This window comes from Hyaena hyaena, unplaced genomic scaffold (genome assembly GCF_003009895.1).
Source record: "Hyaena hyaena isolate Hyena2069 unplaced genomic scaffold, ASM300989v1 scaffold_538, whole genome shotgun sequence".
NCBI classification, from domain to species: Eukaryota; Metazoa; Chordata; class Mammalia; order Carnivora; family Hyaenidae; genus Hyaena; species Hyaena hyaena.
The window spans coordinates 432,437-458,952 of record NW_024081172.1 but is presented as its reverse complement, the minus strand read 5'-3'; the positions used below and the strand labels follow the sequence as shown (position 1 = coordinate 458,952).

Below are 26,516 nucleotides of genomic sequence, written 5' to 3'. Positions count from 1 at the left end.
CCATTTTTCTGGATAATGTTATTTTTTGGTAGGAAACATGATCTTTCATGCTCTCAAATGATCACTAAGCCCATTAAACTTACTAGGAAGTTCAGTTCAGAAATTTCTTTCATAGGATTTATTTCAGAAACTAATTTCATTTCTTTTATTATGAAATTCAGAGACTTCTGCAAATGCTTCAAAGGTTTAAAATTTTTAAATTATCAGTATGATAATGGACCTTGTCTGTGTCTGTTTAGATCCTAATGCCTCACTTTGGAAGACATAGCACTGCTTCTAATATTAACATAAACCTTGAAAATTTTCTAACAGTTTTATGAAGGTTTTAAACTGCAAAATTATTTTAGTTGTAGCCGAAAGCTCCTACTTTACACAGTCACAATTTATATGATTTATGGAAGTCCCATAATTTACACCTCTCCCAAGATCAAATACATTTTTAATCCTAAATTCCATGTATGCTCTCAATAAGCTACTCCCAAGAATGTTCTAGTGCCTTGCACTTTTCTAGTGGTTTTGTATCCAGAGCAATAGCTGCTGTTGGCATGTACTTCCCATGGATGATATGTAGGAAGAAAATTGTTATCTATTGTGCTATGGATTCATAGAGTTAGGTCTGAATTTTTAATGTACCTGTGTTTTTTTTTTAATATTTGTAGTATGTTATCTCAGAACTCAAAAAATTATTTTACTACAATTAGGTTTTTCCAGGACTAATTCTCCCCATATATAAAGCATGAATGTCATCTGGAAGGGAGAACATCTGCCACTCTATCCCCGTATTATTTCATTTTAGTCTTAGAGAAGAAGCCTCTTGCTTTGTTAAAATAGTCACTAGCTTTATGTGTCATAAAAGACGTTAGAATGTCTTTCTATTCCAAGGATGATGTATTTTCTGAGAGTACTGTAGCACAAACATCTTCAATTTACCAGGTCGTCTTTTATTTATTAAAAATTTTTTTTAATTTAATGTTTATTTATGTTTTGAGAATGAGAGAGAGTGAGCATGAGTGGGGGAGAGGAAGAGAGTGAGGGAGACACAGAATCTGAAGCAGGTTCCAGGCTCTGAGCTGTCAGCACAGAGCCCGATGTGGGGCTCAAACTCACTGACCACGAGATTGCGACCTGAACTAAAGTCGAATGCTTAACCAACTGAGCCACTCAGGTGCCCCTAAAAAATTTTGTTTTAAGTAAGCTTTACACCCAATGTGGAGCTTGAATTGACTACCTGAGATCAAGAGTTAAATGCTCTACTGACTGAGCCAGCAAGGCACCCCTTCGGATTGTATTTTAAATGGCAGGAGTTTTTCCTTATAGAAGTTCTTTATGTGGGGTGGCCTGAGAGCTTGAGATCTTGTGGATCTTGGGATCGTGAATTTGAGGCCCACAGTGGGCATAGAGCTTACTAAAAAAAAAAAAGAAAAGAAAGAAAGAAAAAAAGAAAGAAATTCTTTATGAGATATGTGCTTTGTAAGTATTCTTTCCCACGGAAAATTTTCATTTTCATAATATCTTTTGATGAGCTTGTTTTTAATTATAAAGGCTAACATCAAATGTTTGCTTTTATGCTTTTTTGCTTTCAATGTCCTATATAAGAAGTTTTTGCCTTCTTCCAGGTCATGAAAATAGTCTCCTATATTTTCTTATATATATAAAAAATTTTTTATAAAAATACAATATAAAAAAAGCTTCATAGTTTTAGCTCTTGTGTGCAAATTTATGATCCTTCCCAGATTAATTTGTGTGATGTGACATAGAGATTGGGATTCTTTTTTTCTCCAAATGAATACCAAATTACTCCAATACTGTTTCACTGATTAGGATTCTGGTGATGAAAACAAATTTTCTTGTCTTATTCCTGATCTTAGGAGAAATATTTTGCCATAAATATGATACTAGAGAAGGAGAAGGGGGCTGGGGTGTGGAGGGAGGATGCACGAGTGCTTGAATTCTGGAGGCTTCCTTAGAAAAGTGAAGAAGCTTCTTTCCTCATAGTTCTTGGTAACTTATTTTTCATTGGTCTGAATTCTGAACTATCGACTATCACTAGTGGCTTTGGATGAGATTACACCTGAGCCACATGCCCCTTGAATCAGGGATGGAGTCAGCACATGGGCTGACATGCATCAGGACAGCACAGGGGTCCATGCAGAAGTATGGACACCTGAATGAAAATTAAGAATTATAAATAAGTGTTCAGGAAAAGGAAAAAGAATAAGAGAGGAAGGGGATCCTATAGAATAAAAGAGGCTTTTGAATCATATAAACAAAATATGATATATGAGCAGTATTTGGATGCTGATTCAAATAAGCCAAGTGTTAACAATTTCTAATACACACACACACACACACACACACACACAGAGAGAGAGAGAGAGAGAGAGAGAATATTACTCAGCCAGAAAAATGAACGAAGTCTTGCCATTCATGACAACATGGACCTAGAGAGTTTTATACTAAACGAAGTAAGTCAGAGAAAGGCAAATACCATATGATTTCATTTATATATGAAATCTAAAAAAATCAAAAAAACAATACAAATGAACAAACAAGTAAAACCAGAGCACACTCATAAATACAAAGAACTAACTGCTAGTTTCCAGAATGGAGGGGAGGGTGTGGGGTGGATAAAATAGGAGAAAGAGATTAAGAATTACAAATTTCCATGCTCGCTTCGGCAGCACATATACTAAAATTGGAACAATACAGAGAAGATTAGCATGGCCCCTGTGCAAAGATGACAGGCAAATTCATGAAGTGTTCCATATTTTAAAAAAATGATTACAGAGAGGGAGGGAAGCAAACCATAAGAGACTCTTAAATACAGAGAATAAACTGAGGATTGATGGGGGGTGGGGGAGAGGGGAAAGTGAGTGATGGGTATTGAGGAGGGCACTTTTTGGAATGAGCACTGAGTGTTGTATGGAAACCAATTTGACAATAAATTATATTTTAAAAGATTTATGCATTTCCAGTTATAAAATAAATCACAGGGATGAAAAGTAAGGCATAGGGAATATAGTCAATAATATTGTAATAAAGTTTTATAGTGACAGATAGTAACTGTACTTATCAGTGGCAAGCATTGAGTAATGTATAGAATTGTCAGATCACTATGTTGTGCAGGTGAAACTAATGTAACATTGTATGTCAACTAAACTTCAGTTAAAAAGGTATGTCTAAGACAATTGAGAAAATTTGAACATTGGATATTTGACAGTATCAATGTATTTTTACAAATATTTTGTAGATAATAAGTAGTATAATTATGTTTTGGAGTCCTTATCTTTTAAAGATACATGAGAAGTGTTTACAGATAAAATGCTAGAATGTCTGAAATGTACATTAAAGTAATCCAGTGTGACCTCGTGCTGTCCAACGGCTGATCCAGTGTGCCCCTCCCGCCCAGCCGTGAGACTCATCCTGTCTCTCCCAGTTTTGGGGGTGGTTCTGTCTTTGGTTTTGGAAGGCCTAGCCCTGGCCCAGGCAGCCCCACAACTCCAGCACTTTGGAGCTCATCCTGGATAAGCTGAAGGAGTTTGGTAAAGCCCTGAGGGACAAGGCCCTGGGCAGCCATTGAGAGCATCAAACAGATTGACATTCCTGCAAAGACCCAGACTGGTTTTCCAAGACTTTCAACAAAGTGAAGGAGACGCTCATAATTACTTTCTCCAGTATACATGATAGCCGCCTGCCTCTCTCCTCTGTGGCTGTACCCTAGGACGGTGCTCCAAAATTTCCCATACTACACTCTCCCCTACTCCTGTGCCCAGGACTTCATGATACTCATGTCCACCCTGACCCACCAACAAAAATCCCATAAAGGGGGAAAAAAAGTAATCCAGAGTAAGGATAGGAGAGTAAATGAGAATATTGACAAAACAAGATTGGTTGGATGATGAGTATATTAGGTTTTATTTTGCTATTTTCCTTACTTTTATGTAAAATTATATTCCTTAATAAAAATTTAAAAATCCTCTACTTTGGGAAAAAATGTTAAATAAGATTGTCAAAAAAGAATAGGGAGACAGAATGCTTTGGCGGCAACCACAGTGCCTACTCTATTAATACTTAAAAATTTTTTTTAATGTTTATTTCTGAGAGAGAGAGAGAGAGAGAGAGAGAGAGAGAGAGAGAGAGAATGAGTAGGGGAGGGAAAGAAAGAAAGGGAGACACAGAATCCGAAGCAGGATCCAGGCTCTGAGCTGTTAGCACAGAGCCCAATGTGGGGTTCGAACTCATGAACTGCGAGATTGTGACCTGAGCTGAAGTCGGACACTCAACTGGCTGAGCCACCCAGGTGCCCCTAATACTTTTTGTATATATCATTGTTTTTTATTGTTTAAAAATATTCACTTGTTTATTTTCACAGTTTTGAATAAGAAATGAAGTCATAGGTGCACCTGGGTGTTGGTTAAGCATCTGACTCTTCGTTTTGGCTCAGGTCATGATCTAATTTGTAAGTTTGAGCCCTGCATGGGTCTTGGTGGGAACAATGTGGAATCTGTTTGGGATTCTCTCTCTCCATCTTTCTCTGCACCTCCCCTGTTTTCTCTGTCTCTCAAAGTAAAGAAATAAACATTTTTTAAAAATGAGATTTTTATTCATGTTATAAGAGTTGTCATGGGACACCTGAGTGGCTCAGTCAGTTAAGCATCTGTCTCTTGATTTCAGCTCAGGCCATGATCTCATAGTTGTGAGATGGATCCCCAAGTCAGGTTCTGCACTGAGCATGGAGCCTGCTTGGGATTCTGTCTCCCTTTCCCTCTGACCCTCCCCTGTGCTCTCTCTTTCTCTCTCATAATAAATAAATAAACTTAAAAAATGAGTTCATAGAGGTGAAAAAAAATTAGAAAGATTTACCAGGGTATACAGTGATAAGTCTCCCTGTGATTGTTGGCCCTTGTCACTTAGACTTTCCATCCCTATAGCCCCCATCCCACCTTACCTTGTGATCAGTGCTATCCTTTTCTCATATGCACCATATTTTTCTTAAGATTTATTTATTTTTGAGAGAGAGCACAAGTGGGGAAGGTGCAGAGAGAGAGAGGAGGACAGAAGATCTAAAGTGGGCTCTGCCCTGACAGCAGCAAGCCTAATTGGGGGCTCGAACTCAGGAACCATGAGATCATGATCCAAACAGAAGTTGGATGTTCAATTGACTGAGCCACCCAAGTGCCCCTTATACTCACTATTTTTAATGGTTGCAAAGCATTGCATTATGTAAACATACCACAATTTATTGAACGATTTTCTTATTGTTGAAGCAGTTCTCATTTATTTATTTGATTATTTATTAATTTATTTAACATATTTTCAAAGCTTCCTGTGCTTTAGATCTTAACATCATTGATTATTCCATATTATGGACCAAATGTTTGTGTCCCTCCAAAATTCATATGTTGAAATTCTACTCCCTGAAGTGATGTCATTAGGAAGTGGGGTCTTTGGGACATGATTTCGTCCTAAGGATGATGCTTCATAAGTGGGATTAGTGCCCTTATGAAAAAGACTTCAGAGAGCTCTCTAGCTCTTTCTGCCATGTGAAGGTACAAGAAAACAACAGTCTGCAACCTGGAAAAGGGGTGCCACCAGAACCGGGCCATGCTGGCACCCTGATATTGACCATCCTGTCTCCAGAACAGTGAGAAATACATGTCTGTTGTTTAAATCACCCACTCTCTGGGATTTTGTTAGAGCAGCCTGAATGCACTAAAAATTTCCTTTTTCTATGGAATATTCAATTAGTTTCAACCAGAGCATTTAAAGCATCTTCAATTATCTGATTACTTGAAAACACAAAACAGAAAACCTTCTATCAACTCCACATCCCACTTCATCTACCTCTGTATTACCCTTTGTTCCTTCCACACCTGACCCAACACTTCAATATTCTATTGGAATAGACTACCTTCACCACTCAGATTTATCTACCCACTTTCCATTGAGCTTTTCAGGAAGACAGCTTGCTCTCTGGGAAGTCAACCTTCAGGGATCAATCATAGAAAAGTTAATTCTACTTTTCTACTTTATACTCTTAACTTAGTTTTAAACACCATCTTTATAGTGGTATTTCGAAATATTTATCTTTAGCCCAGGATAGCTATATATGTTCAATTATCTACCTGATATCCCCACCACACTGACTCAAAGGTCTTTCAACTCTTCATGAAATGATCCCTTCCTTTAAACTTGGTTCTATTCTAGGGTATTCTGTTCCATGGAAGGGTACTATAATATATGCAACTGCATAACCCACTTTTCTCTTTCTCATTTCCCATCTCAATAGATCATCAGTTCTTATTGATTTTATCAGCAAAATATTTCTCAATCCATCCTGTACTCTCTACTTACAGACTCATCATGCTAGCTCAAAAGACAACCTCTCAGTTAGACGAACTAGTACTCCTAACTAGCTCTCCTTATCTATTCTACCATGAATCTAACCCATTCTTCATACTTTAAGTACAAAGACTTTTTTCCTTCTGAAGACCGATTTGGGAGTGGTTGCCGGACATGCCTGACGTTTTGTTCTGAGGAGCGGCTAGCAGCGCGATGGAACAGGCCAGGGACCACTTACACCTGAGACGGACTACGGAAGAGCATGTACCAGAGGTGGAAGTCCAAGTCAGACTAAGGAGGACAGCCTCATTGAGCAACCAATAGTGTTAGCTCTACCGAAGGTGACCTCGGCAGCAGCAAGTACCTGTGGTGGATTTCCAGGCAGAACTGAGACAGGCATTCTTAGTGGAGATACCAAGAGGTAGTTAAAGCAGTATTGGATCATCTAGAGTATTTGAATCAGCTAACAATGTGTCAGTTTATTTGATTCAGCTGACAATGTAATAAAAATATTATCCATGAAAAAAAAAGACCGATCTGATCATATTACTCCAACCAACTTAAAATTCTTTAATGCCTTTCCACTGCTATTACGGTAGAGGTGCTACCATGGCTTTCAAAGCCCTGTGTGAACTTTTTCCTCTCTTGTTTCATCTCACAGTGTACTCCTTGTATTCCATAGCTATTAGGGACATAACTGAAAGATAACTTTGTTTATGTTTCTTAAACATTCCATGCATCAGGGGATCTTTGCAAATACCTTTGTCTCCATCCAGAATGTTCCTCACTAGCCTTTCTCCTATGCATAGATATCTCCCATTCATCTTTTTTTTAAGTTGCACTCTTTTTTAAAAAGTTTATTTTACCTTGAGAGAGAGAGAGAGAGAGAGAGCACTAGTGTAAAGGCATTCATGCCTGAACAAGGGATGGGAAGAGAGAGAGAGGGAGAGAAAACCCCAAGCAGTCTCTGATCCTGGGCTTGATCCCACAAACTGTGAGATCATCACCTGAAACAAAATCAAGAGTCAAATGCTCAACTGAATAAGCCACCAAGGTGCCCCTATCTTATTCATCTATTGATTCTTAGCTTAAAAGTCTGTTTCTTGGGAAATCCTTTCTAGATGTTCTCTGTCTATCACAGAATAGTTTTCCTTTCTTTCAGAGCATCTATCTCTATTTGTACTTATATATCCATGATTGTAGTTATTTGAAAGATGTTATTTAAGATATATGGTATAGTGCTTAGATCATGGGAGGTACTCAACACATACTTCTTAATGAATACATGAATATATTTATTTATAAACCTTTGCTTTATTTCAGATTATTTCTTTGGGCTACATTCCCAGAGGTGAAATGAATTGATTAAATGTGCACACACTTTTTTTTTAATGGCTTAAGACAACATTTATTATCTTGGTATCAGGAGTCATAGTGCAACTTAGATGAGTCCTCTGCTTCAGAGCCTCTCCAAAGCTTCAAAGTGTCAGCCAGGGCTGTGGTCATCTGAAAGCTTGACCAGAGAAGCTTCTGCTTCTGAGCTCACTCATGTGGTTGTTGGCAGGATTCAGTTCCTCTGTGGCCAGAGGCTGGCTTCCGTTCTTACCACATGGGCCTCTGGTAGGGCAGAAAGGTGCACAACCATTTTACATGGATTTTAATGGACGGATAATTAGATGTACTCATAAGTGATGAAACATTCTCCCCAAAAGAGTCCATTAATGCATTAAAGATAATCTAGGAAGAGTTTTTTTTTTTTTAATTTTTAATGTTTTATTTATTTCTAGGAGAGAGAGAGAGACAGCGTGAGCAGGGGAGGGTCAGAGAGAGAGGGAGTCACAGACTGAAACAGGCTCCAGGCTCTGAGCTGGCAGTCAGCACAGAGCCCGACGCGGGGCTCGAACCCACGAACCGCGAGATCATGACCTAAGCGAAAGTCGGACGCTTAACCCACTAAGCCACCCAGGCGCCCCTAAGAGTTTTAAGTGGCAGTTGTAATTTTTTTTTCCTTTGGCCCCCTCTTATTTCAGCACTGTTACCTGACTTAAATCTCTATAGAGGGGTGTTTGTCAACTTTGCACCTGACATATATCACAGAAGGATACTAAACAGCTGATTGGTAGATGCAGGATCCAAAAAATCTTTGTGGGTGTAATAGGAGCCTCAGTATTCAAACATGAAATTCAACAGGGCAAGTATAGGATCCTGAACTTTAATTTTAAAATTCTGTCGATGGATACTGAAGGAGAGCGTGTGGTTTAATGAGACGCATGGCTGCTTCTTGTGGCTCAGCTCCAGAGTTCCTTTTTCTGGCTCCTCTGTCCCTTGCCTTCCTTGACTTGCAGGCTGCTTTGTTTTCCTTTAATAACTGCCTCTGTCCATTCCATTCCTTGTGGTTCCCACACTACCCTAGCCTGGCTTCTCTCATGGTCTACTTAGTTGCCTCCTGATTGAGGCTGCCTTGAAGATAAGCACTAGTGCCTTTTGTGTTTTTGTAAATATAATATGTCAGCGCAGAGCCTGCTATAGGGGCTTGAACTCCCAAACCCGTGAGATCATGAACTCAGATGAAACAAAGGGTTGGACGCTTAATCAACTGAACCACCTAGATGCCCTGTAACTTACGTACTTTGAACAAATGTGTATCCCTTCTGTGTTAGGGGAGTAAATGTTTCACATATGCCCTTGATAAGGATTGTGTTTCAATTTTCTGAATCTTGTATCTCCTTACCTATCTCTTTCTTCCAGCTCTATCAGTTTCAGAGAGAAGGGTATTAAAAATCTACCATTGATGGTGGAACTTATTTTTGTTATTCTGTCAAGTGTAGGTTTATTTTTAGTCTCTGTTGTCAGGTATAGATTCAGGACTATTATACACTTCTTGATGACTCTCTTTACCTCTAATAATGTTTTTTGCTCTAAAGGTTATTTTGCTAATATTAATAGTGCTTGTGATGGTTAATTTGGAAGATCTTTTTGGATGAGATTAAAACTTAAATCAGTGACACTGAGTAAAGCAGATTGCCCTTTATAATGTGAGTGGACTTTGTCCAATCTCTTGTAGGTCTGAACAAAACGAAAAGACAGGCAAGAGAGAATTCTTTGGCAGACTGCCTTCACACTTGATCTGCATCATCCTCTCTACTGGGTGTCCAGCTTCCCTGCCCACAATGCAGATTTTGAACTGGACAGCCTCCATAATCACAATGTGCCAACACTTTATAGTAAATCTCTTGCTACATATCTACACATATCCATTGGTTCTGTTTCTCTGGATAACCTGGACCAGAACGTAACAATATCAGTTTTTAAAAACTTACTAAGTGTATCTTTTTTCCCATTTCCTTTTGGAAATGGTGGTCTCCTGCAGATGGTGGTCTTTTAGAAACAGCAAATAGCTGTTTTGTTTTACCATTTCAAACAATCTAAGACCTCTGTTTTGTACCCATTAGGTTGTGTCTGTTCGTATTTTCTGTGACTGTGGCCTTGGATCTTATTTTTGTGTTTTGTTTTTACAATGACTGTTCTTTGTTCTTTGCTTTATTCCTCCATGTTCTCTTCCTGCTTTTTGTCAAATTGATTGTTTTCTTTTTTCAAATGTTAAAATGGGGCCACAGGAAAATCTGGATTCTTATAAATAAAAGCCTCTAGGCTTTAAAAAATTTTTTAACGTTTTTATTTATTTGTGAGAGAGACAGTGTGAGCAGGGGAGGGTCAGAGAGAGGGAGACACAGAATCTGAAACAGGCTCCAGGCTCTGAGCTGGCTGTCAGCACAGAGCCCGACGGGGGGCTGGAACCCATGAACTGTGAGATCATGACCTGAGCCAAAGTTGGCAGCTTAACCAACTGAGCCACCCAGGCACCCCATAAGCCTCTATGCTTTAATAATGGAACTTACGATACAAAATGACCTTTTAAAACTTTTCATTTCATATTCTTGGTGTTGACTTCCACAGGACAAATGAGAAAATCCTCAGTTTTTTAGCTAATAACCTATGAGAAGGTATTTGCTGTTTTTTGTTATCCTTGGTGTGATAAGCTTCCCTTTTCAACATTGTAGCCACTAGGCATATATGGCTATTTAATTTACATTAATTAATTTAACTAATTACATGTATTGTGTGTTTAAAACATTTTTTAAAATGTATATTTATTTTTGAGAGCAAGGGAGACAGAGCACAAGCCAGGGAGGAGCAGAGAGAGAGATACAGAATCCAAAGTAGGCTCCAGGCTTTGAGCTGTCAGCACAGAGCCCATCACAAGGCTCAAATTCACGGACTTCGAGATCACGACCTGAGCCAAAGTCGGACGCTCAACCGACTAAGCCACTCATGGGGCCCCTTGTGTGTGTGTTTTTAAATGCTTATTCACTTATTTTCGAGAAAGAGTGAGAGCATAAGCAGGGGAGGGGCAGAGAGAGAGGGAGACACAGAATCTGAAGCAGGCTCCAGGTTCTGAGCTGTCAGCACAGAGTCTGATGTGGGTCAGAACCCACTAACCATGAGATCATGACCTGAGTCTAAGTCTGATACTTAACCAACTGACCCCTCCAGGCGCCCCATTTAATTAATTACATTTAAATACATATTTAAAATTCAGTTGTTCTAGCCACATTTCATGCACTCAGTACCTCCACTTGGTCAGTGACTACTCTTCTAGACAGTGCAGATTATAGAACATTTCTACCTTTGTAGAAAGTTCTATTGGATAGGAGGTGATAAGCCTATAATAGCACTGTAGTTTCATACACCTTGGAGCAGAACTATTTGAGTGACTGCATCATGTTGCAGAATTTAGACCTGACAATCTATAGCAGCATTCTTCTAGCATCTTCTGCTCCTGTGGTGAATAGTGACCAGCATGGGGAGCATTGCCCACTATGGAGGTTATTGGGGGTTCCTCCCAGTGTATCCAGACTCTGGGTTTGGTGCCCACAGGACATTGGAAGTCATTTATATGGAGTAACAGCTTAGAGAGTAATGGTGATAACAGGGACTGAGATGTTAACTTCTGTACAGTAGTGGTCTTGATCTTTTGAATGGTGTGGGGAGGCCAAGAAAGGCTGAAGCATTTCCAGTTGAAACCAGGTTGCAAAGGGCATGGGCATGGACCAGACTGGGCTGTTGGTACTCCTTTGAAGCTTTGGCCTCCCAATCTTGTTGTTAGATTGGTTTGGTCTCATCTGAACCAGCTAGTTAGGAGGTCGGCCCTGAACCTGCTGCACTGCTGGCAAAAGTGACCAACAACTGCAGGTTGGGACTCATTTAGGAGGGCATTGGCAGAGAACACCATGCCAGCCACCATCTGTCCCTGCATATCCTGGATGGGCAGGGGAGATACTTTCTTTCTCTAGCTCGGCCAACATGTATCATTAACACCTATGTGCCCATTCATTGCAGAAACAGCTTTGCTTTCGAAGAAGGAGAAGTTGAGAAAGTCCAAGCTCTTTGCTTCTTTATTACTTCAGCATCTGAGAAAAGAAAATTCCCCCCTTAACTTTTCATTGTAAGTGGTGTTAGCCAGGCTGATATTTACCTGGATCGGATTAATTCTTTCCTGTTTCAGCCGCTCAAATTTCTGTTTTTACCTTGGCTTGTGCTCAACTTCTGTGCAGAGCTGACAAAAATGATTTTTCTCCACTGATTTCCTCATAATTCATTTCTTCCACACGTTGTTGGTATTGTTAAATTTTTTGAAAGTCATAAAGTCAAAGTCTGGATTCTCCACTGGGATCTGTCATCATCTTCAACTTCAGCATTGTGCCAAAGAAACCAAACTTTTCTTTCAGGATGTCATCATTTATATCTTCCTTAATGTTTCATCGTTGTATCAGGTGCCATGGTAAGTACGGGAGTACAAGATGCAAGATAGATTCGTGATTTGCCCTCATGAAGCCGTCCCAATGGGGAGTTAAATAATTATGCAATGAGAGGAAAAGTGTATTCTGCTTTGCATGTGTTTGACTTCGTTCTTCTTTAAATTTGACATATGAAAATACACTATTTCAACAGTTCATTTATCTGGAAAACAAATGCACCCAAACTAGGATGAAGCGGAGGATGGATTTATTTAAAGAACACTGTTCAGAACCCCAATCTGCTATATAGGGGAGTGACGGAATTGAAAGAGGTTGCTCCTGTACGACTCTGGAGGGCAGGAGAGGGCGTGGGGCCACCCAGCAAGTCTCTCCAGGAACTTGGCGGTGAGCCCAGGGGTGGCCTCGCTTCCCGCACTCACCGCTCTACCCCGGCGTCGGCGCGGCCTCGGCGCAGAGCCACGGGCGCACCCAGCGTGGCTCCGCCCCAGGCGCGCGAGTTGGCGGCTCTGAACTACCCTTCCCAGAAGGCCGTGCGAATCCGGGAGGGAAGCGGCGGCAGTGGCAGGAAGGGCGAGATCCGCAGCGGCGGCGGTGGCGGCGGCTGGTGCCCGGTCAGTGATCCGTGCGGCAGTCTCCGGCCCCCGGACGGAGGACGCGGCCGCGAGCGGCCCGTGCAGCCCCGGGCGTGAGCCGGGGCGAGCCGGTGCCTCCTCCCGCCGAACGGGCCGGGGCGGGATGTAGGGCGCTGGGCGCGGAGGCCGCCGGCGCGGCGGGGTGTTCACGGAGGGCGCGCCGAGGATGGAGAGAGCGATGGAGCAGCTCAACCGCCTGACGCGCTCGCTGCGCCGCGCGCGCACTGTCGAGCTGCCGGACGGTGAGCGGGAGGGGTGGCTGGGGGTGTCTGGGGGCGGCCGTGGGGGGCTAGGAGGCGGGGCAGGGGCGCGGCTAGGTCAGGTGGATAAACTAACCCAAAGCGGAGAAAACGCCCACAGTTACTTTCCTTAGCTGGGAGGGGTGAGGCTGGAACCCGCGGCCACCCCTCTCCCGGGGCTCCTGCCCTAGCAGGTGGGAGTTTGCCGGAGGTCTGGGCTCTGCGGGCCTTGGTGCCTGAAGAAGCAGGACCCAAGTCACTCCCGACTGTCGATTTAAGGTTTCAGCAAAGGGGCAGAAATATCAGTCGGATGGTGGAGACCCAGATCCAGAAAACATTACAGTTGTGGGTCATTTTACAATCGCTGCTAGTTGGGGGTAGAGAGATGCACCAAAACAGTTATTTGCTTTAAGTTGCAGAGCGGGAGTTAGGTAGCCTTTCTTTTCTTTTCGGAAATGTAGATCACTGTTGTATTTTGACAATAAACAGATAAAAGGGTGTCAGATATCACACTAGTACTCTTAAAGTACTATTTGTGTATGTATGTTTATACTTTTAAAAATTTATGCCTGCCTTCATTCTTCATTTATTCACCAGTCAGAAGTGTGAGTTGAGGACCTTCGGCAAAGAGGAATAAGGCATGATCCTTGTAGTTCAGGGATTTTAGTTCATTGTGCCAGGGTTGCAGAATAGGTAAAGCACTAGCAGTAAAGGAGGTGAGACATAAAGCTGTTTTCTTTGCAGCCTCATGAATTCCCACCTTTTAGTGGCAGTAGGAGATGGCAGTGCTGCCTCTTAATAGGCTTTCCGTTCTGTATGCCCCGGTTGGAGAAGGATTGGGAGGTTATGGCTGTAATTTTTTAAATGGGTTGTATAAATGTATCTTTCATTTTTCAAAACGTTCTTTCAGTTGCTGTCAGAGAGGTGACTTGTAGGTTATGGAAGGAGACCTTGGGAGAGAGTCAGCAAATAAATGTGGGACTGGGACTTTGGGGGTAATTTTCACGAAAAAATTTCCCCCTAGTCTCTTTTAAGGATTAAGAATAGGGATGATTTGTGTGACTTTCTGAAAAATATAGTTTTTAAAATTTTTATACTTATTTTTTGAGAGACAGAGACAGAGTGCAATTGGGAAGGGGCAGAGAGAGGGAGACACAGAATCTGAAACAGGCTCCAGGCTCTGAGCTGTCGGCACAGAGCCCGTCTTGGGGCTCAGACCCACAAGACCGTGAGATAATGACGTGAGCTGAAGTCGGAGGCTTAACGGACTGAGCCACCCAGGTGCCCCTGAAAAATAATTTTCTACTTGACATTTTGCTAGTATGAAGTAGTTGGCTGAAAATAATTAATGATGTTAGTAGCTAGACTTCCAGCTTGAACTGGAAGTTCAAGCTTCTTTCTTTCCAAGCTTCTGTTTTCTTTCCAGCTTCTACTTTGAGTCAGTTTTTTAGGTGCTGTCCTCATTTTCCACAGTCAAATTCAAGGAGATAGGCTGATGAACACAACATGTACAGTTTCCATTGACTTGGCAGTTGTCTTGCTTAGTTTAAATCCCACTATGTTTTACACAAATAAGATTTAGAAGACTTTGATAATATATCCTGGTCTCAAAAGTAATGTATTCTCATTGTAGAAAATTTCAAGAAGAAAGAAAAATATTTTAAAAATTCTGTTATTCTGCCATTTAGTAATAAACAATGTTAGTATTTCATTTCCTTCTCTTACAGTTTTTTTCTCTTTACCAAATTAAGATCATACTGCTTATAGCCTTTTATTTTGCTTTTAGAAAATGTCACATTTTTTAATATTTTTAAATATGCCTAGTGACTTTGCAGCATTTCATGGGATTCATGTAGCAAATATTCAATCTCTTTTTGATAATAGATTTTATGAGGAGCAACTTTGTAGTTTTAAAGTCTTAGCCTTCCTTTAAATATGTCCTTAGGATTAGTAAATTGGAGAAAAATTATAAAACTAATTACATCGACATTTTTAAAGCTCTGAATATCAACCTCTCAACTTTTTAGAGAGTTTCACCAATAGTCTAGAGTCCTTGGAAACTAGAGTAGTTAGTAAAACTAAAGCATTCTCCTCTGTTTCTAGGCAAAAGCGGCATCTTGCTTACATTTGTTTCTCTTTCATTTTGATGATTTGCTTATCTTGTTCCTTTAATTTGTCTTTGTCCCTAAGTTCTGATGAATCTTTTGAATTTTCTGCGCTTTGCTCTTTCAAGTATGTATACACACACACACACACGTGTGTGTGTGTGTGTGTGTGTGTGTGTGTTGCATTCTAGTTACAAAAATCCAGCTTGTTGTGTTTGGCATTTTAAAAGGCTGCAGAGTTAAGTTCTGAGATCTCTCTAGATTTAGAAAATAATCAGATACTGTACTTATTTTGCCATGTTAGAATTCAGTGATTAATAAGTATCTAATTGGAACACACTTTTAAGGTTGGAAAGTTTTTAATCTCCTTTTACTCTAAAATTAACTTTGTTGCATAGGATTAAACTGGGGATTTGATTTACTGAACTGGATTCTGGTAGAACACATTGATGTTTCCTTGGGATGATGAAAACCTGAGTTTTACCACTAAGTAATGGAGTGCAGGTTGTTGAATCATCCTGTGCAGGACTAACATCGAAATAATCTTGTGAGAGAGGAAGTTCAGAGAAGGAAATTACTTTAGGGATGTGGATTCTCAGTGGACTTTAAAAAATTGGTTTATATTGTTTTTGTTTATGTGGAAAAAATAGGCATGAACTCCTGAATTTACAGTGAATGTAAAATAATAGAACTAGAGCCCATATTAGGATATATTTGAATGATGATTAGGGTGCTTATCAGTTTTTATTTTTTATTCATTTTTAATTTTTCTTAATGTTCATTTATTTTTGAGAGAGAGATAGAGAGAGACAGAGCACAAGTGGGAGAAGGGCAGAGAGAGAAGGAGACACAGAATCTGAATCAGGCTCCAGGCTCTGATGTGGGTCTTGAACCCATGAACCATAAGATCATGACCTGAGCTGAAGTCTGGTGCTTAACCGACTTAGTCACCCAGGTGCCCTGGTGATTATTAGTTTTTTTAAAAAATCACTCCCATTTGACGGTTTAAAGAGAAATTATAAATAATATCATGAACCTGTGCTTCCTTTTCTTTAAGATTTTCCTTTTAGTTGTAGATTTCTGGAACTTTATCAATTAATCAAAATGGCCACCATATCTAATAAAGTGAGATTAAACTCTTATCACTCTGAAAACTTTAATTATATACCTAGTTCTTAAAATGTCTTCATGAGTGTGGAGAAGAAAGCACATGTAACAACAGATTTTATTCTTTCCTTTTTTTTTTTTTTAAATGTTTACTTATTTATATTTGAGAAAGCCAGTGAGCAAGCTTTGGGGAGGGGGAGGGGGGAGAGAGAGAGAGAGAGAGAAATCCCGAGCAGGCTTGATCCTGTGACCTGGATCAGGACCTGAGCCGATATCAAGAGTCAGATGCTGAACTGACTGAGCTATCCAAGTGCCTCTATTCTGTTCTTTCATAGTATACTATTTCCTGGATAGTCTCCTTCTAGCATCATAGTTGTGGTTATATTTATTTCCTCATACCTTTAGTGTATGTGAACTGTGTTTCTATAAGTTTATATGTGACTTAAAAAGTAAACTCTACATCTAAATTTTACCTAAATAAATACCTTTAAATAAAACCCATGTGAATCTTACGATGCTCATTCATGCTTACTTCAATTATGTACTAACTTGATTTAAAAATTTTAATTCAAAATAAGGGTATTTCCTGTTAGTGACTTACTTTATCATGGAGACACTTAATGAAATTGTCATGGTTTGGGAGTTCAGATGTTTATTGGGGCGTGTATCATATGAGAGATAAAGAATGTTGCCACGTCAAGGGAGGCTCAGTGCAGTGTTTTTCAGCTCTGGGTGGTGACTCACCGGTAGTTAATGAGAATAATTTATTGCAGTCAGCCTTAACAAAACAACTGAAATAAAACAGAATAAACAAATTAGAGTGTATTGCACATAAATGAGTAAGTACTGTAGATCTTTTGGTTACTGTATGTAGTATACTGGGTGCACTATAAGAGTTTTACTGTGGAATCAGCCACGTTTGAATTTGAACTGAGCCCCTTACTGCTACCATCACACAGCTTGTTTCCTAATGTAGTTTTCAGTTTTCTCATTTGCAAAATGGAGATAATAATAGTACCTCCTTCATAAGGTTGTGAGGTTAAAAGAGATGATATATATGAAGTGTTTAGAATAGTGCCTTTAAGATTATGTTTTAGGGCTCCTGAGTGGCTCAGTTGGTTGAGTTTCCAACTTTGACTCAGGTCAAGATCTCAGGGTTCATAAGTTTGAGCCCTGCTTTGGGCTCTGTGCTGACAGCTCAGAGCCTGGAGCCTGCTTCAGCTTCTGTGTCTCTCTCTCTGCTCCTCCCCTACTTGCGCTCTTTTCTCAAAAATAATAAACATTAAGGGGTGCCTGGGTGGCTCGGTCTGTTAGGTCTGTTACCTACTTCAGCTCAGGTCATTATCCCATGGTTTGTGGGTTTGAGCCTCACATCGGGCTCTGTGCTGACAACTTAGAACCTGGAGCGTGCTTTGGATTGTGTATCTCCTCTTTCTGCCAAAAATGAATAAACATTAAAAACAATTAAAAATATTTAAAAAATTAACCCCCCCAAAAGATAATGGTTTAAAACATGTTATGATTATGATTTTTTAGTATTATTTTTTTTGTAGTGAAAGTGCTGTATCTGCATGCTGAATTTGTGAATAGTCCTGACGATAACTAAATTGCTTTTCATGAATATACTTACAAATAGTGAAATAATGAGCAAAGATGTGAAGAAATGGTGATAACTTTTTTCCTTCTCTCTATATATTTCTTCAGTATATATTTCTAAATATGTAAACTGCTTTTTTCAAATGTAATCACAATATTATTGTTAGAGCCAACATAGTTGACAATAATTTTTATTATCATCACATACCCAGTCAATACTGAATTTTCTTTTCTCACAAACATCCTATTACTGTTGGTTTGTTTGGATCGATATCCAAAATCCATGTACTACATTTGGCTGATCATCTCTTAAGACTCTCTTAATGATAACATTTCCTCTTTTTTCTTTTTTTTTGCTACAACTTCTTATTTTTAGGTCAGTTTAGAGGTAGAGAAAAATTGCATAAATAGTACAGAATTTCCATGCACCTTTCAGTCAGTGTCCCATAATGTTCACATCTTGTACAACCATAGTACTGTTATCAAATCTAAGGAATTAACATTGGTATAATACTATTAACTATGTTACAGACTTTATTAGAATTTGACAAGTATTCTCAACAATGTCCTTTTTCTGTTTTAGCATCTGGTTGACAATACCACATTGCATTTAGTTGTCCATGTTTCCTAGCTTTCCCAAACTGTAATAGTTCTTCATCTTCAGACTTTTCTTGTATTTAGTGGCCTTGAACCTTTTTAAAAAAAAATGTTTATTTATTTTGAGAGAGGGAGAGAGAGAGGGGAGAGTATGTACATGTGCACATCTGTGTGTGAGGGAGGGGCAGGGGGAGAGAGCGAGACAGTCCCAAGTAGGCTCAGTGCTGTAAGCTCAGAACCCGACAAGGGACTAGATCCCATGAATCGTGAGATCATGACCTGAGCCAGAATCAAGAATCAGGTTTTTAACTTCCTGAGCCACCCAGGCACCCCTGGCCTTGAGACTTTTGAAGAAGACTGCTTGGATGTTTTGTGGAATTCCCCTTAATGTGGGTTTGTGTGATATTTTTTTCATGATATACCTTTCATAGTGGATCATATCAGAGGCTACATGATACTGCATGATATTGATATGTATTATATCTGGTGATGTTACCCTTTATCAATTAATCAAGGTGATATCAGCTGGGTTCCCCACTGTAAATCTGTTGTTTTTCTTTGTGATTAGTCAGTATTTTGGAGAGCTCGTTTGATACTCTGCAAATAGCCTTTTTTTCTTGAAACTTACTAATTTTAGTATCAGCATCAATGTTTTAAGGGCTAAATGGCCATTATCAGAGTTGCTTGTCTGTAAGTAACTCTTAAAAACATAAATACATTGAATCAAGAAATGACCATTAGCAATATGTAAAAATAAATCCAAACATAGCTGAAATTTATATAAGTATAATCTATCGTAGATACTATTGGCTTTTAACCTTTTTTTTGGATCATACTTCTGTGAACTTACTCTATAAAAGATATAAATGAAAATGTAAATAGTGTAAAATAATAGGGAAAATTAAGACTTCAGTTTCATAAAACAAGTTTCATAAAAGCTTCTCAAATAATTTGTTTTAATGTTGGCAAGAAGCAAGTACTATGTATATTTAATGTTTTAAAATTATTTTAGCATGCATATCTTTAATACCCATATATGTTTAAAATTCCCTCAAACTACATGTAAGTTTGATAAAACATGAAGTTGATAAACACATCTTTGGAAGTAAAAGAAATTTATTTCGTAAGCTGCAGAAAGTAATAGGTCTCTCATTTTCCCCATCACATCCAGAAGCTCAGCACTTTGGTGATGATTTAAAGGGGTTGAGCATTATGATAGATTCTGCCTTGCTGCAAGTTTTATAATACCTCTTGTATTTCTTGGTTTTTTAAAAAGTTTATTTATTTAGAGAGAAAGAGAGAGAGAGCTGGGGAGGGGCAGGGAAGAGAGGGAGAGAGAATTTCAAGCAGCCTTCGTGCTGTCAGCGCAGAGCCCACCTTGGGGCTGGGAACTCATGAACTGTGAGATCATGACCTGAGCCGAAACCAGGAATCAGAAGTTCACCAACTGAGCCACCCAGGCACGGCTCTGCACTGTCTTTAACCTTCTTCCACCTCTTCTTACTTTTTTTTTTTTTAATTTTTTTTTTTTAATGTTTTATTTATTTCTAGGAGAGAGAGAGAGAGACAGCGTGAGCAGGGGAGGGTCAGAGAGAGAGGGAGTCACAGACTGAAACAGGCTCCAGGCTCCGAGCTGGCAGTCAGCACAGAGCCCGACGCGGGGCTCGAACCCACAAACCGCGAGATCATGACCTAAGCGAAAGTCGGACGCTTAACCGACTAAGCCACCCAGGCGCCCCTCTTCTTACTTTTTATATGGAATTAGGAAAAAAAGTAGTCTTAAGTACCACGCTTGGGAAGAAAATAGGAGATAAATTAATTCTGTTTTTTGTTACGTGTTTTGTTTTTTTACTCAGATAATGAAACTGCTGTTTATACATTAATGCCAATGGTTATGGCAGATCAACACAGGTGAGTGTTTATTAAAATTTTTTTTAACATTTATTTATTTTTGAGAGACAGAGAAAGAGCACAAGCGGAAGAGAGAAAGGGAGACAGAATCCAAATCAGGCTTCAGACTCTGAGCTGTCAGCACAGAGCCCGACATGGAGCTCGAACTCAAGAACTGCGAGATCATGACTTGAGCTGAAGTCAGATGTTCAACCAACTGAGCCACCCAGGCACTCCATGGCTATTTCAAATTTATACTTTTTGTTTAAATGTGCAAGAGAAGTATAAATTTACCTAAGTGTTGTGTACACATACATGCACACACACATACACACACAGTTTGGACATAGATGTTGTCCTGACGAATGTTGTTTACCCTCTGTTATAATTTACTGTCTGTGAAATAAAAACCAAGATTTTCAAGATCCATATCAACTGTAAAATTTTATGGTAAGAGATTGTTTTAAATGAATTGTCAGATATTAAGTCAGGTATTTGGTTGGGGACTGACAATTAGAAAAACATTGTGATGGTTTCATTGGAAGTCACTACTGATCTTTATAGCAAAAGGTTTGGACTGATGGGCAACTTATTTCTGCTTTGATGTTCTTTTTATTGGGTGCATATGAGATACAGTTATCTGGCTAGGTTATGAGATGTTTACACTTGTAGCAGACATTTCTGCTGTGGTTAGCCATTTAGTAGTTTGATATAGTAAGAAAGTGACAAGGAAACTATTTTGAAATAAGCTTACAATATAAATAATTTTTTGCTTTAAACTTTCAGTCTGATACAACTAAAACTATATTTTAATTTGATTTTTCTTATTTGGCAAAGATTAATATAGATAGGCCATACTTTTTGCAATGGGATTAGCCAGCCCAACTCTCTTTCTTAAGAATCTAGGGAGAACTAAAGCCAACTTAGGTTTCCTCAGAGCAGGTGATACAGATGAGCAGATGAGGAAACCTTCAACACCAGTTTATAGGTCAGTGCAGTTGGTTTTTGGATACTTTGCTGGTACCATGCTATGCCTAGAGAGTAGTTCTTTGTTTTTTGGTTGATGTGAGACAGAACTTTTTGGATAATTGTTAAGAGTAGCTAAAATCTATTAACTTGAGTTACTATGTTTTAAAAACTGGTTTTTAATATATCTCCCCTTTGATTTTCTTTTGGTGTAGATCTGTTTCTGAGCTACTATCAAATTCGAGGTTTGATGTCAATTATGCGTTTGGACGTGTGAAAAGAAGCTTGCTTCACATTGCAGCAAAGTAAGAAGGAAGATGTTTTGGATTAAAGTCTGATATAGAGTAGTGATCAGTAAGCTTTGGATCAGTGTTGTCCTAAAGTAGTTATGGGGAAAGATGAGAACAGACTGCTGAATGGTTCTTTATTCTGTTCAGAGGATAGTGTGCTTTGTTTGCATTCTTTCTTTAGATAACCTTGAGATCAGACTAAAGTCTCACATCTACTATCTTAGCTGGTTCTAGATCAGATCGGTAGGTTACATTCACTTATTTAAGAGGGTACATTCACTTATATATAGCAGCATTGTCAGCAATAGCCAAACTATGTAAAGAGCCCAAATGTCCATCAACTGTTGAATGGATAAAGAACATGTGGTATATATATGCAGTGGAATATTACTCAGTCATCAAAAAGAATGAAATCTTGTCATTTGCAATAACATGGATGGAGCTAGAGTTATTATGCTAAGCCAGTTAAGTCAGTCAGAGACAGGAAAATATCATATGATTTCACTCATATGTAGAATTTAAGAAACAAAACAGATGAACATATGGAAGGGAAGAGAGAGAGACAGAGATAGAGATAGAGATAGAGACAGAGAGACAGAGAGAAACAGACCATAAGAGACAGAAAGATAGAGAACAAGCTGTGTGATGATAGAGGAAGATGGGTAGGGTAGGGCTAGATGTGTGATGGGTATTACGAACACACTTGTTATGATGAGCACTGTGTGTTGTATGTAAGTGATGAATCACTGAATTCTATTCTATTCCTGAAACCCAATGCTACACTGTTAACTAACTAGAATTTAAATAAAATTTGAAAACGAAAAAAAAGAGTATATTTACTGAAATCTTTCTTTTACCATACCAGTATGAAATTTTATGTTAACCACACATGAAACCATTGGCTTTATATTTTTTACTTGGGTGTGAGAATGATTTTTATCCATAATCTTTAAGTATATAATCAATCAATTAGTTGATACCTAACTTCTTTTCAAAACTTAGGTAAATGTGTTAAAATTAATTTTTCATAATAAATTTGGCTTCTAGAAGCCAAAAAATTAAGAGTACTATGTGGTTTCTTTTATGTATTAATTCTTTATTTTGCTTTATTTGAAAATCTCAAATACTTCATAGCTTTCATAGTAGAATGTACCATCTTGAAAGTAGAGGATATTTACTCTTTGTGACAGAACTTAAATTATAGGTTAATAATGTACCTTAAAAATAATGTGTTTAATAGAGCTTTTTGTTTTTTAATTAAGGTATGTCAGCTGTGGCTATTTATTGAATGTATCTGAACTGTTTTTAATACCGTTTTAGTTGTGGATCGGTGGAATGCTTGGTTCTGCTATTAAAGAAAGGAGCAAATCCTAACTATCAAGATATTTCAGGCTGTACGCCTCTTCATTTGGCAGCTCGAAATGGGTAAATATTTGGTTTCTTTGAGGAGCTTAAGTTGTATTATCAGTTATGTCTAACAGTATTCAAGGCACTCTTGATTTGGTGAATTTGTTTTTTTGACTGTTATTTGCCTTTGGAAGAGGGTCATGGGTCATTATATTCAATTTTAAAATAACTATCATATTTAATAATTTATTAAATTTTTTACTAATATTTTTTCTTGAAAATATTCTTGTTGAAGTTAATTTTTACTTATAATGACATTTTATTTTCTGAAAAGCATAATTGTCACCTCTTTGTTTTGGTGTCCTGTTTCCTGATTATTTTTTCTCATGTCTAGTTCCGTGCCTTATTTTCCAAATGACTTGATTAGTTAGTTTTATTAATGAAATTAATGATGGAGTAAATATATTGTTTACTAGCCTTCCATTTGAATTTTTTACTAAATAAATTTATTCCTATTATAAAACTAGTATTTCCAAAATGTAAATATGTTTTTGCCTTTTTTTGATAACTTTGGTCATCATTAAGAACATCTTTATATTATCATGTGCTATTTTAAACCTGATTATACTTTTTATGGTTTTCGTTTTCCTTTTTTTTGTTGAGAGTTTCAGATGTCACATCTCTGTGTCTGCCTCTGCCTAACACTATTTTTTTGCTTTTTAAAATTCTTTTGAACTGAGAAACTATATCAAATGGCTGGAATTATGTTTAAAATTTTAAAAAAGTGTTTTTTTTATTCAGGGCTTGAGGAACTTACATTTATAAATATGTTTCAAATGCAATAAAACTTCTGTATAAAAATATATTCCCATGTGTCTCTTTTTTTGATTACCTCTGAATATATTTTTGTTTCCTAATTTGACCAGGGATACTAGGTAGTTGAGGTAGCTGCCTGAGATAGATTTGGGGCTAAAATTGTGCACTGCATCATTCTGAGACTAAATTTTTATATACAGAGGACTAAAGTGGAACCAAAAATACAAGACTCATAGTGATGTCTGGGTTGGACCAGAGAAAGGTATAGTCCTTTGACACTGACTGTTCTGTTCCAGTTCCTGATTTATCATGTGGACTAGTTGTCCACTGTTCTGATAGGTAACATTGTGCTGATTAAATAGCTGTTTTTATTAATAATTAGCCACATTAGATATGTTTGTAGGGTGTCACACTCAAGGTCCTAGATCTTGTTGAATTCATTCTTTGTTGAATTGGTGTCAGATCTGGATACATTATCCCAACATTGGTAGGATAGTGACAAAGCTCTTTCAAAAAATTATACATTGAGTGGCACCTGGGTGGCTCAGTTGGTTGAATGTCCGTTGACTCTTGATGTCGGCTCAGGTCATGATATCGTGGTTTGTGTGACTACCACGGCTCAGGTCATGATATCGTGGTTTGTGTGACTGAGCCCTGCCTAGGACTCTGTGTTGACAGAGGAGAACCTGCTTGGGATTCTTTCCCTCCCTCTCTGCTCCTCCCCTGTTCGCTCGCTCACTCACACACACACACACACACACACACACACACACACTCTCTCTCTCTCTCTCTCTCCCTCTCAGAAAAGAGCTACAAATAGAAAAATATCTCAGTACTCTATCTCAACAACTGTATGTGAGAGGACCGTCATTACACAGGGGATTAAATGTCTACCTCCATTGTGGTCAGCGATTTAAGTCATTTAGAAGACTGTTATGGTTTTTGCCCCCCTAACTTTCTTGAGGTATAACTAACAAAATTGTAAGGTATTTAAAGTGTACATTGTGATGATTTGGTAGATCTATACGTTGTGAAAGGATTCCTTTAAGGATTCCTTTCAGTTAACACATTTTATCATTAACACCTCACTTATTTATCTTTTTTGCTGTGGGGATGTGTGAAAACATTTAAGTTGGAGACTTTTATATTTCAAAGATGAAGAAATACAACAAATTACTTGATTCACATGGCAAATCAGTGAGGAGAGAAGGAATAACAAGAGTTTGTGACCCTAACATAACATCTAATTTGGATGCCTATTTTTTTTTTTTTAATGTTTTACTTATTTCTGAGAGAGAGAGAGAGAGAGAGAGAGAGAGACAGTGTGAGCAAGGGAGAGGGAGATGCAGAATCTGAAGCAGGCTCCAGGCTCTGAGCTAGCTTTAAGCACAGAGCCTGATACGGGGCTCAAACCCACAAACCGTGAGAACATGACCTGAGCTGAAGTCAGATACTTAACCAGCTGAGCTACCCAGGTGCCCCATCAATGTCTTTCTATTTCTGTGAAGATTAATTTTGATATTCAATACTTACCTATTTTTGTTTTTATTATTGGGTGCCTTGTACAACTTAGAGTTGCTCCAAAAATGTTTGCTGAGTGACTTGAGTACATGCTACTTCTGTAGCTTCTGATGTTTTCAAAAATAGCTTTTTATTGTAATTTCTTTATGAGTTCAAATTTGTCTAGACTGAAGCAGAAGTCTTTGGGTAGTTCTGCCCCTTTTGCGCATCCATTTTTGGGGTTTAGTTTTTTGTTTCCTCAGTTATTGTCAGTTCCCTTGGTTATTGTTCCCTCAGTATAATTCTCTTGCTTGTTTAGCATTCCTCTTTAACCATTGGTGGTGGGTGCATTAGTACTGAATTGCCCTCCTTTCTAGTAGAAGACCCATTAAGTCACCACAGACCACTTGGATGATTGGTCCTTGTGTTCTTTGAGTTGCCGTAAGCTTCCTATGATTATTGCACTATCTGGGCTGGAAAATAGTTGCTTCCTGTACAGGGGGATCCAGTGTTGGCTTATGATTATACAAGATTGTTAAAAGAGAAGACTTCAAAATTGTTGGGAATTCTTAGGTTGCATGCTGGTCAGATTTGAAATAAGATTTTTTTTTCCTTTATTTTTTGGGCTAGGTTGTGAGCTCATAAAGGGCAGAGCCTATGTGTTAATTAATATTTTAGCTCTAATTCTTGGCAAAATAATGAGCACCTATTTTTTGCCAGTAGTGGGTTGTTTTGACTTAACCGAGATTCTGGAAAGTAGTAATAATGATTGTTAAGTGAGAGAAGATATATTTCTCTCATATTACTCTCTTTTGCAATTCATTTTTGGAGGGAGAGCATTATGGAGAGCTTCTTTTCTTTATCAGCCCCCCCTAAACACCTCCTTGGGACTTTTCCTGGCCCAATCCCATGTAAGTGTTTATTTTGGCAATAGGCCAGTGGTTTAAGACAGTTTGAAGATGTTTTTGAAACCCAGCAATATAGATATAGCCACACATTTTAAACAGTGTATTCATCAAAATATTTTTTAATAATATTTATTTTTGAGAGAGACACAGAGTGTGAGCAGAGGAGGGACAGAGAGAGAGGGAGACACAGAAGCCGAAACAGGCTCCAGGCTCTGAGCCATCAGCACAGAGCCTGACACGGGGCTTGAACTCACGAACTGTGAGGTCATGACCTGAGTCAAAGTCGGATGCTTCACTGAGTGAGCCACCTAGGTGCCCCAACAATATATTCATTTTAATAGGACTATCTGGTCTGTTGTCTC

General features: G+C 38.6%; 2 protein-coding genes and 1 non-coding gene across 6 annotated transcripts in view; all 3 read left to right on the top strand.

The window, feature by feature from the left end:
• Nucleotides 1–2,665: 2,665 nt before the first annotated feature.
• Nucleotides 2,666–2,772, top strand: LOC120247684. The gene has a single exon (XR_005532386.1). It is a non-coding gene; the product is annotated as a U6 spliceosomal RNA (small nuclear RNA).
• A 3,737-nt stretch (nt 2,773–6,509) lies between these two features.
• LOC120247683 (SNRPN upstream reading frame protein-like) lies at nt 6,510–6,850 on the top strand. The gene is given in 1 exon segment (XM_039255697.1): nt 6,510–6,850. A coding segment is annotated over 1 exon segment (216 nt). The 5' UTR covers nt 6,510–6,555; the 3' UTR covers nt 6,772–6,850.
• A 5,816-nt stretch (nt 6,851–12,666) lies between these two features.
• Nucleotides 12,667–26,516, top strand: part of HACE1 (HECT domain and ankyrin repeat containing E3 ubiquitin protein ligase 1) — a 125,987-nt gene continuing 112,137 nt past the window's right edge. For 3 of the 4 annotated variants that reach the window (XM_039255690.1, XM_039255692.1, XM_039255689.1), the window contains exons 1-4: nt 12,667–13,035; nt 20,294–20,348; nt 21,509–21,598; nt 22,904–23,008. In XM_039255690.1, coding sequence (XP_039111621.1) covers nt 12,960–13,035; nt 20,294–20,348; nt 21,509–21,598; nt 22,904–23,008 — 326 coding nt within the window. In that variant the 5' untranslated portion in view covers nt 12,667–12,959. Of the gene's footprint in view, nt 13,036–20,293; nt 20,349–21,508; nt 21,599–22,903; nt 23,009–23,975; nt 24,009–26,516 lie in introns of those variants that run through there. The other variant, XM_039255691.1, reaches the window with a different exon arrangement.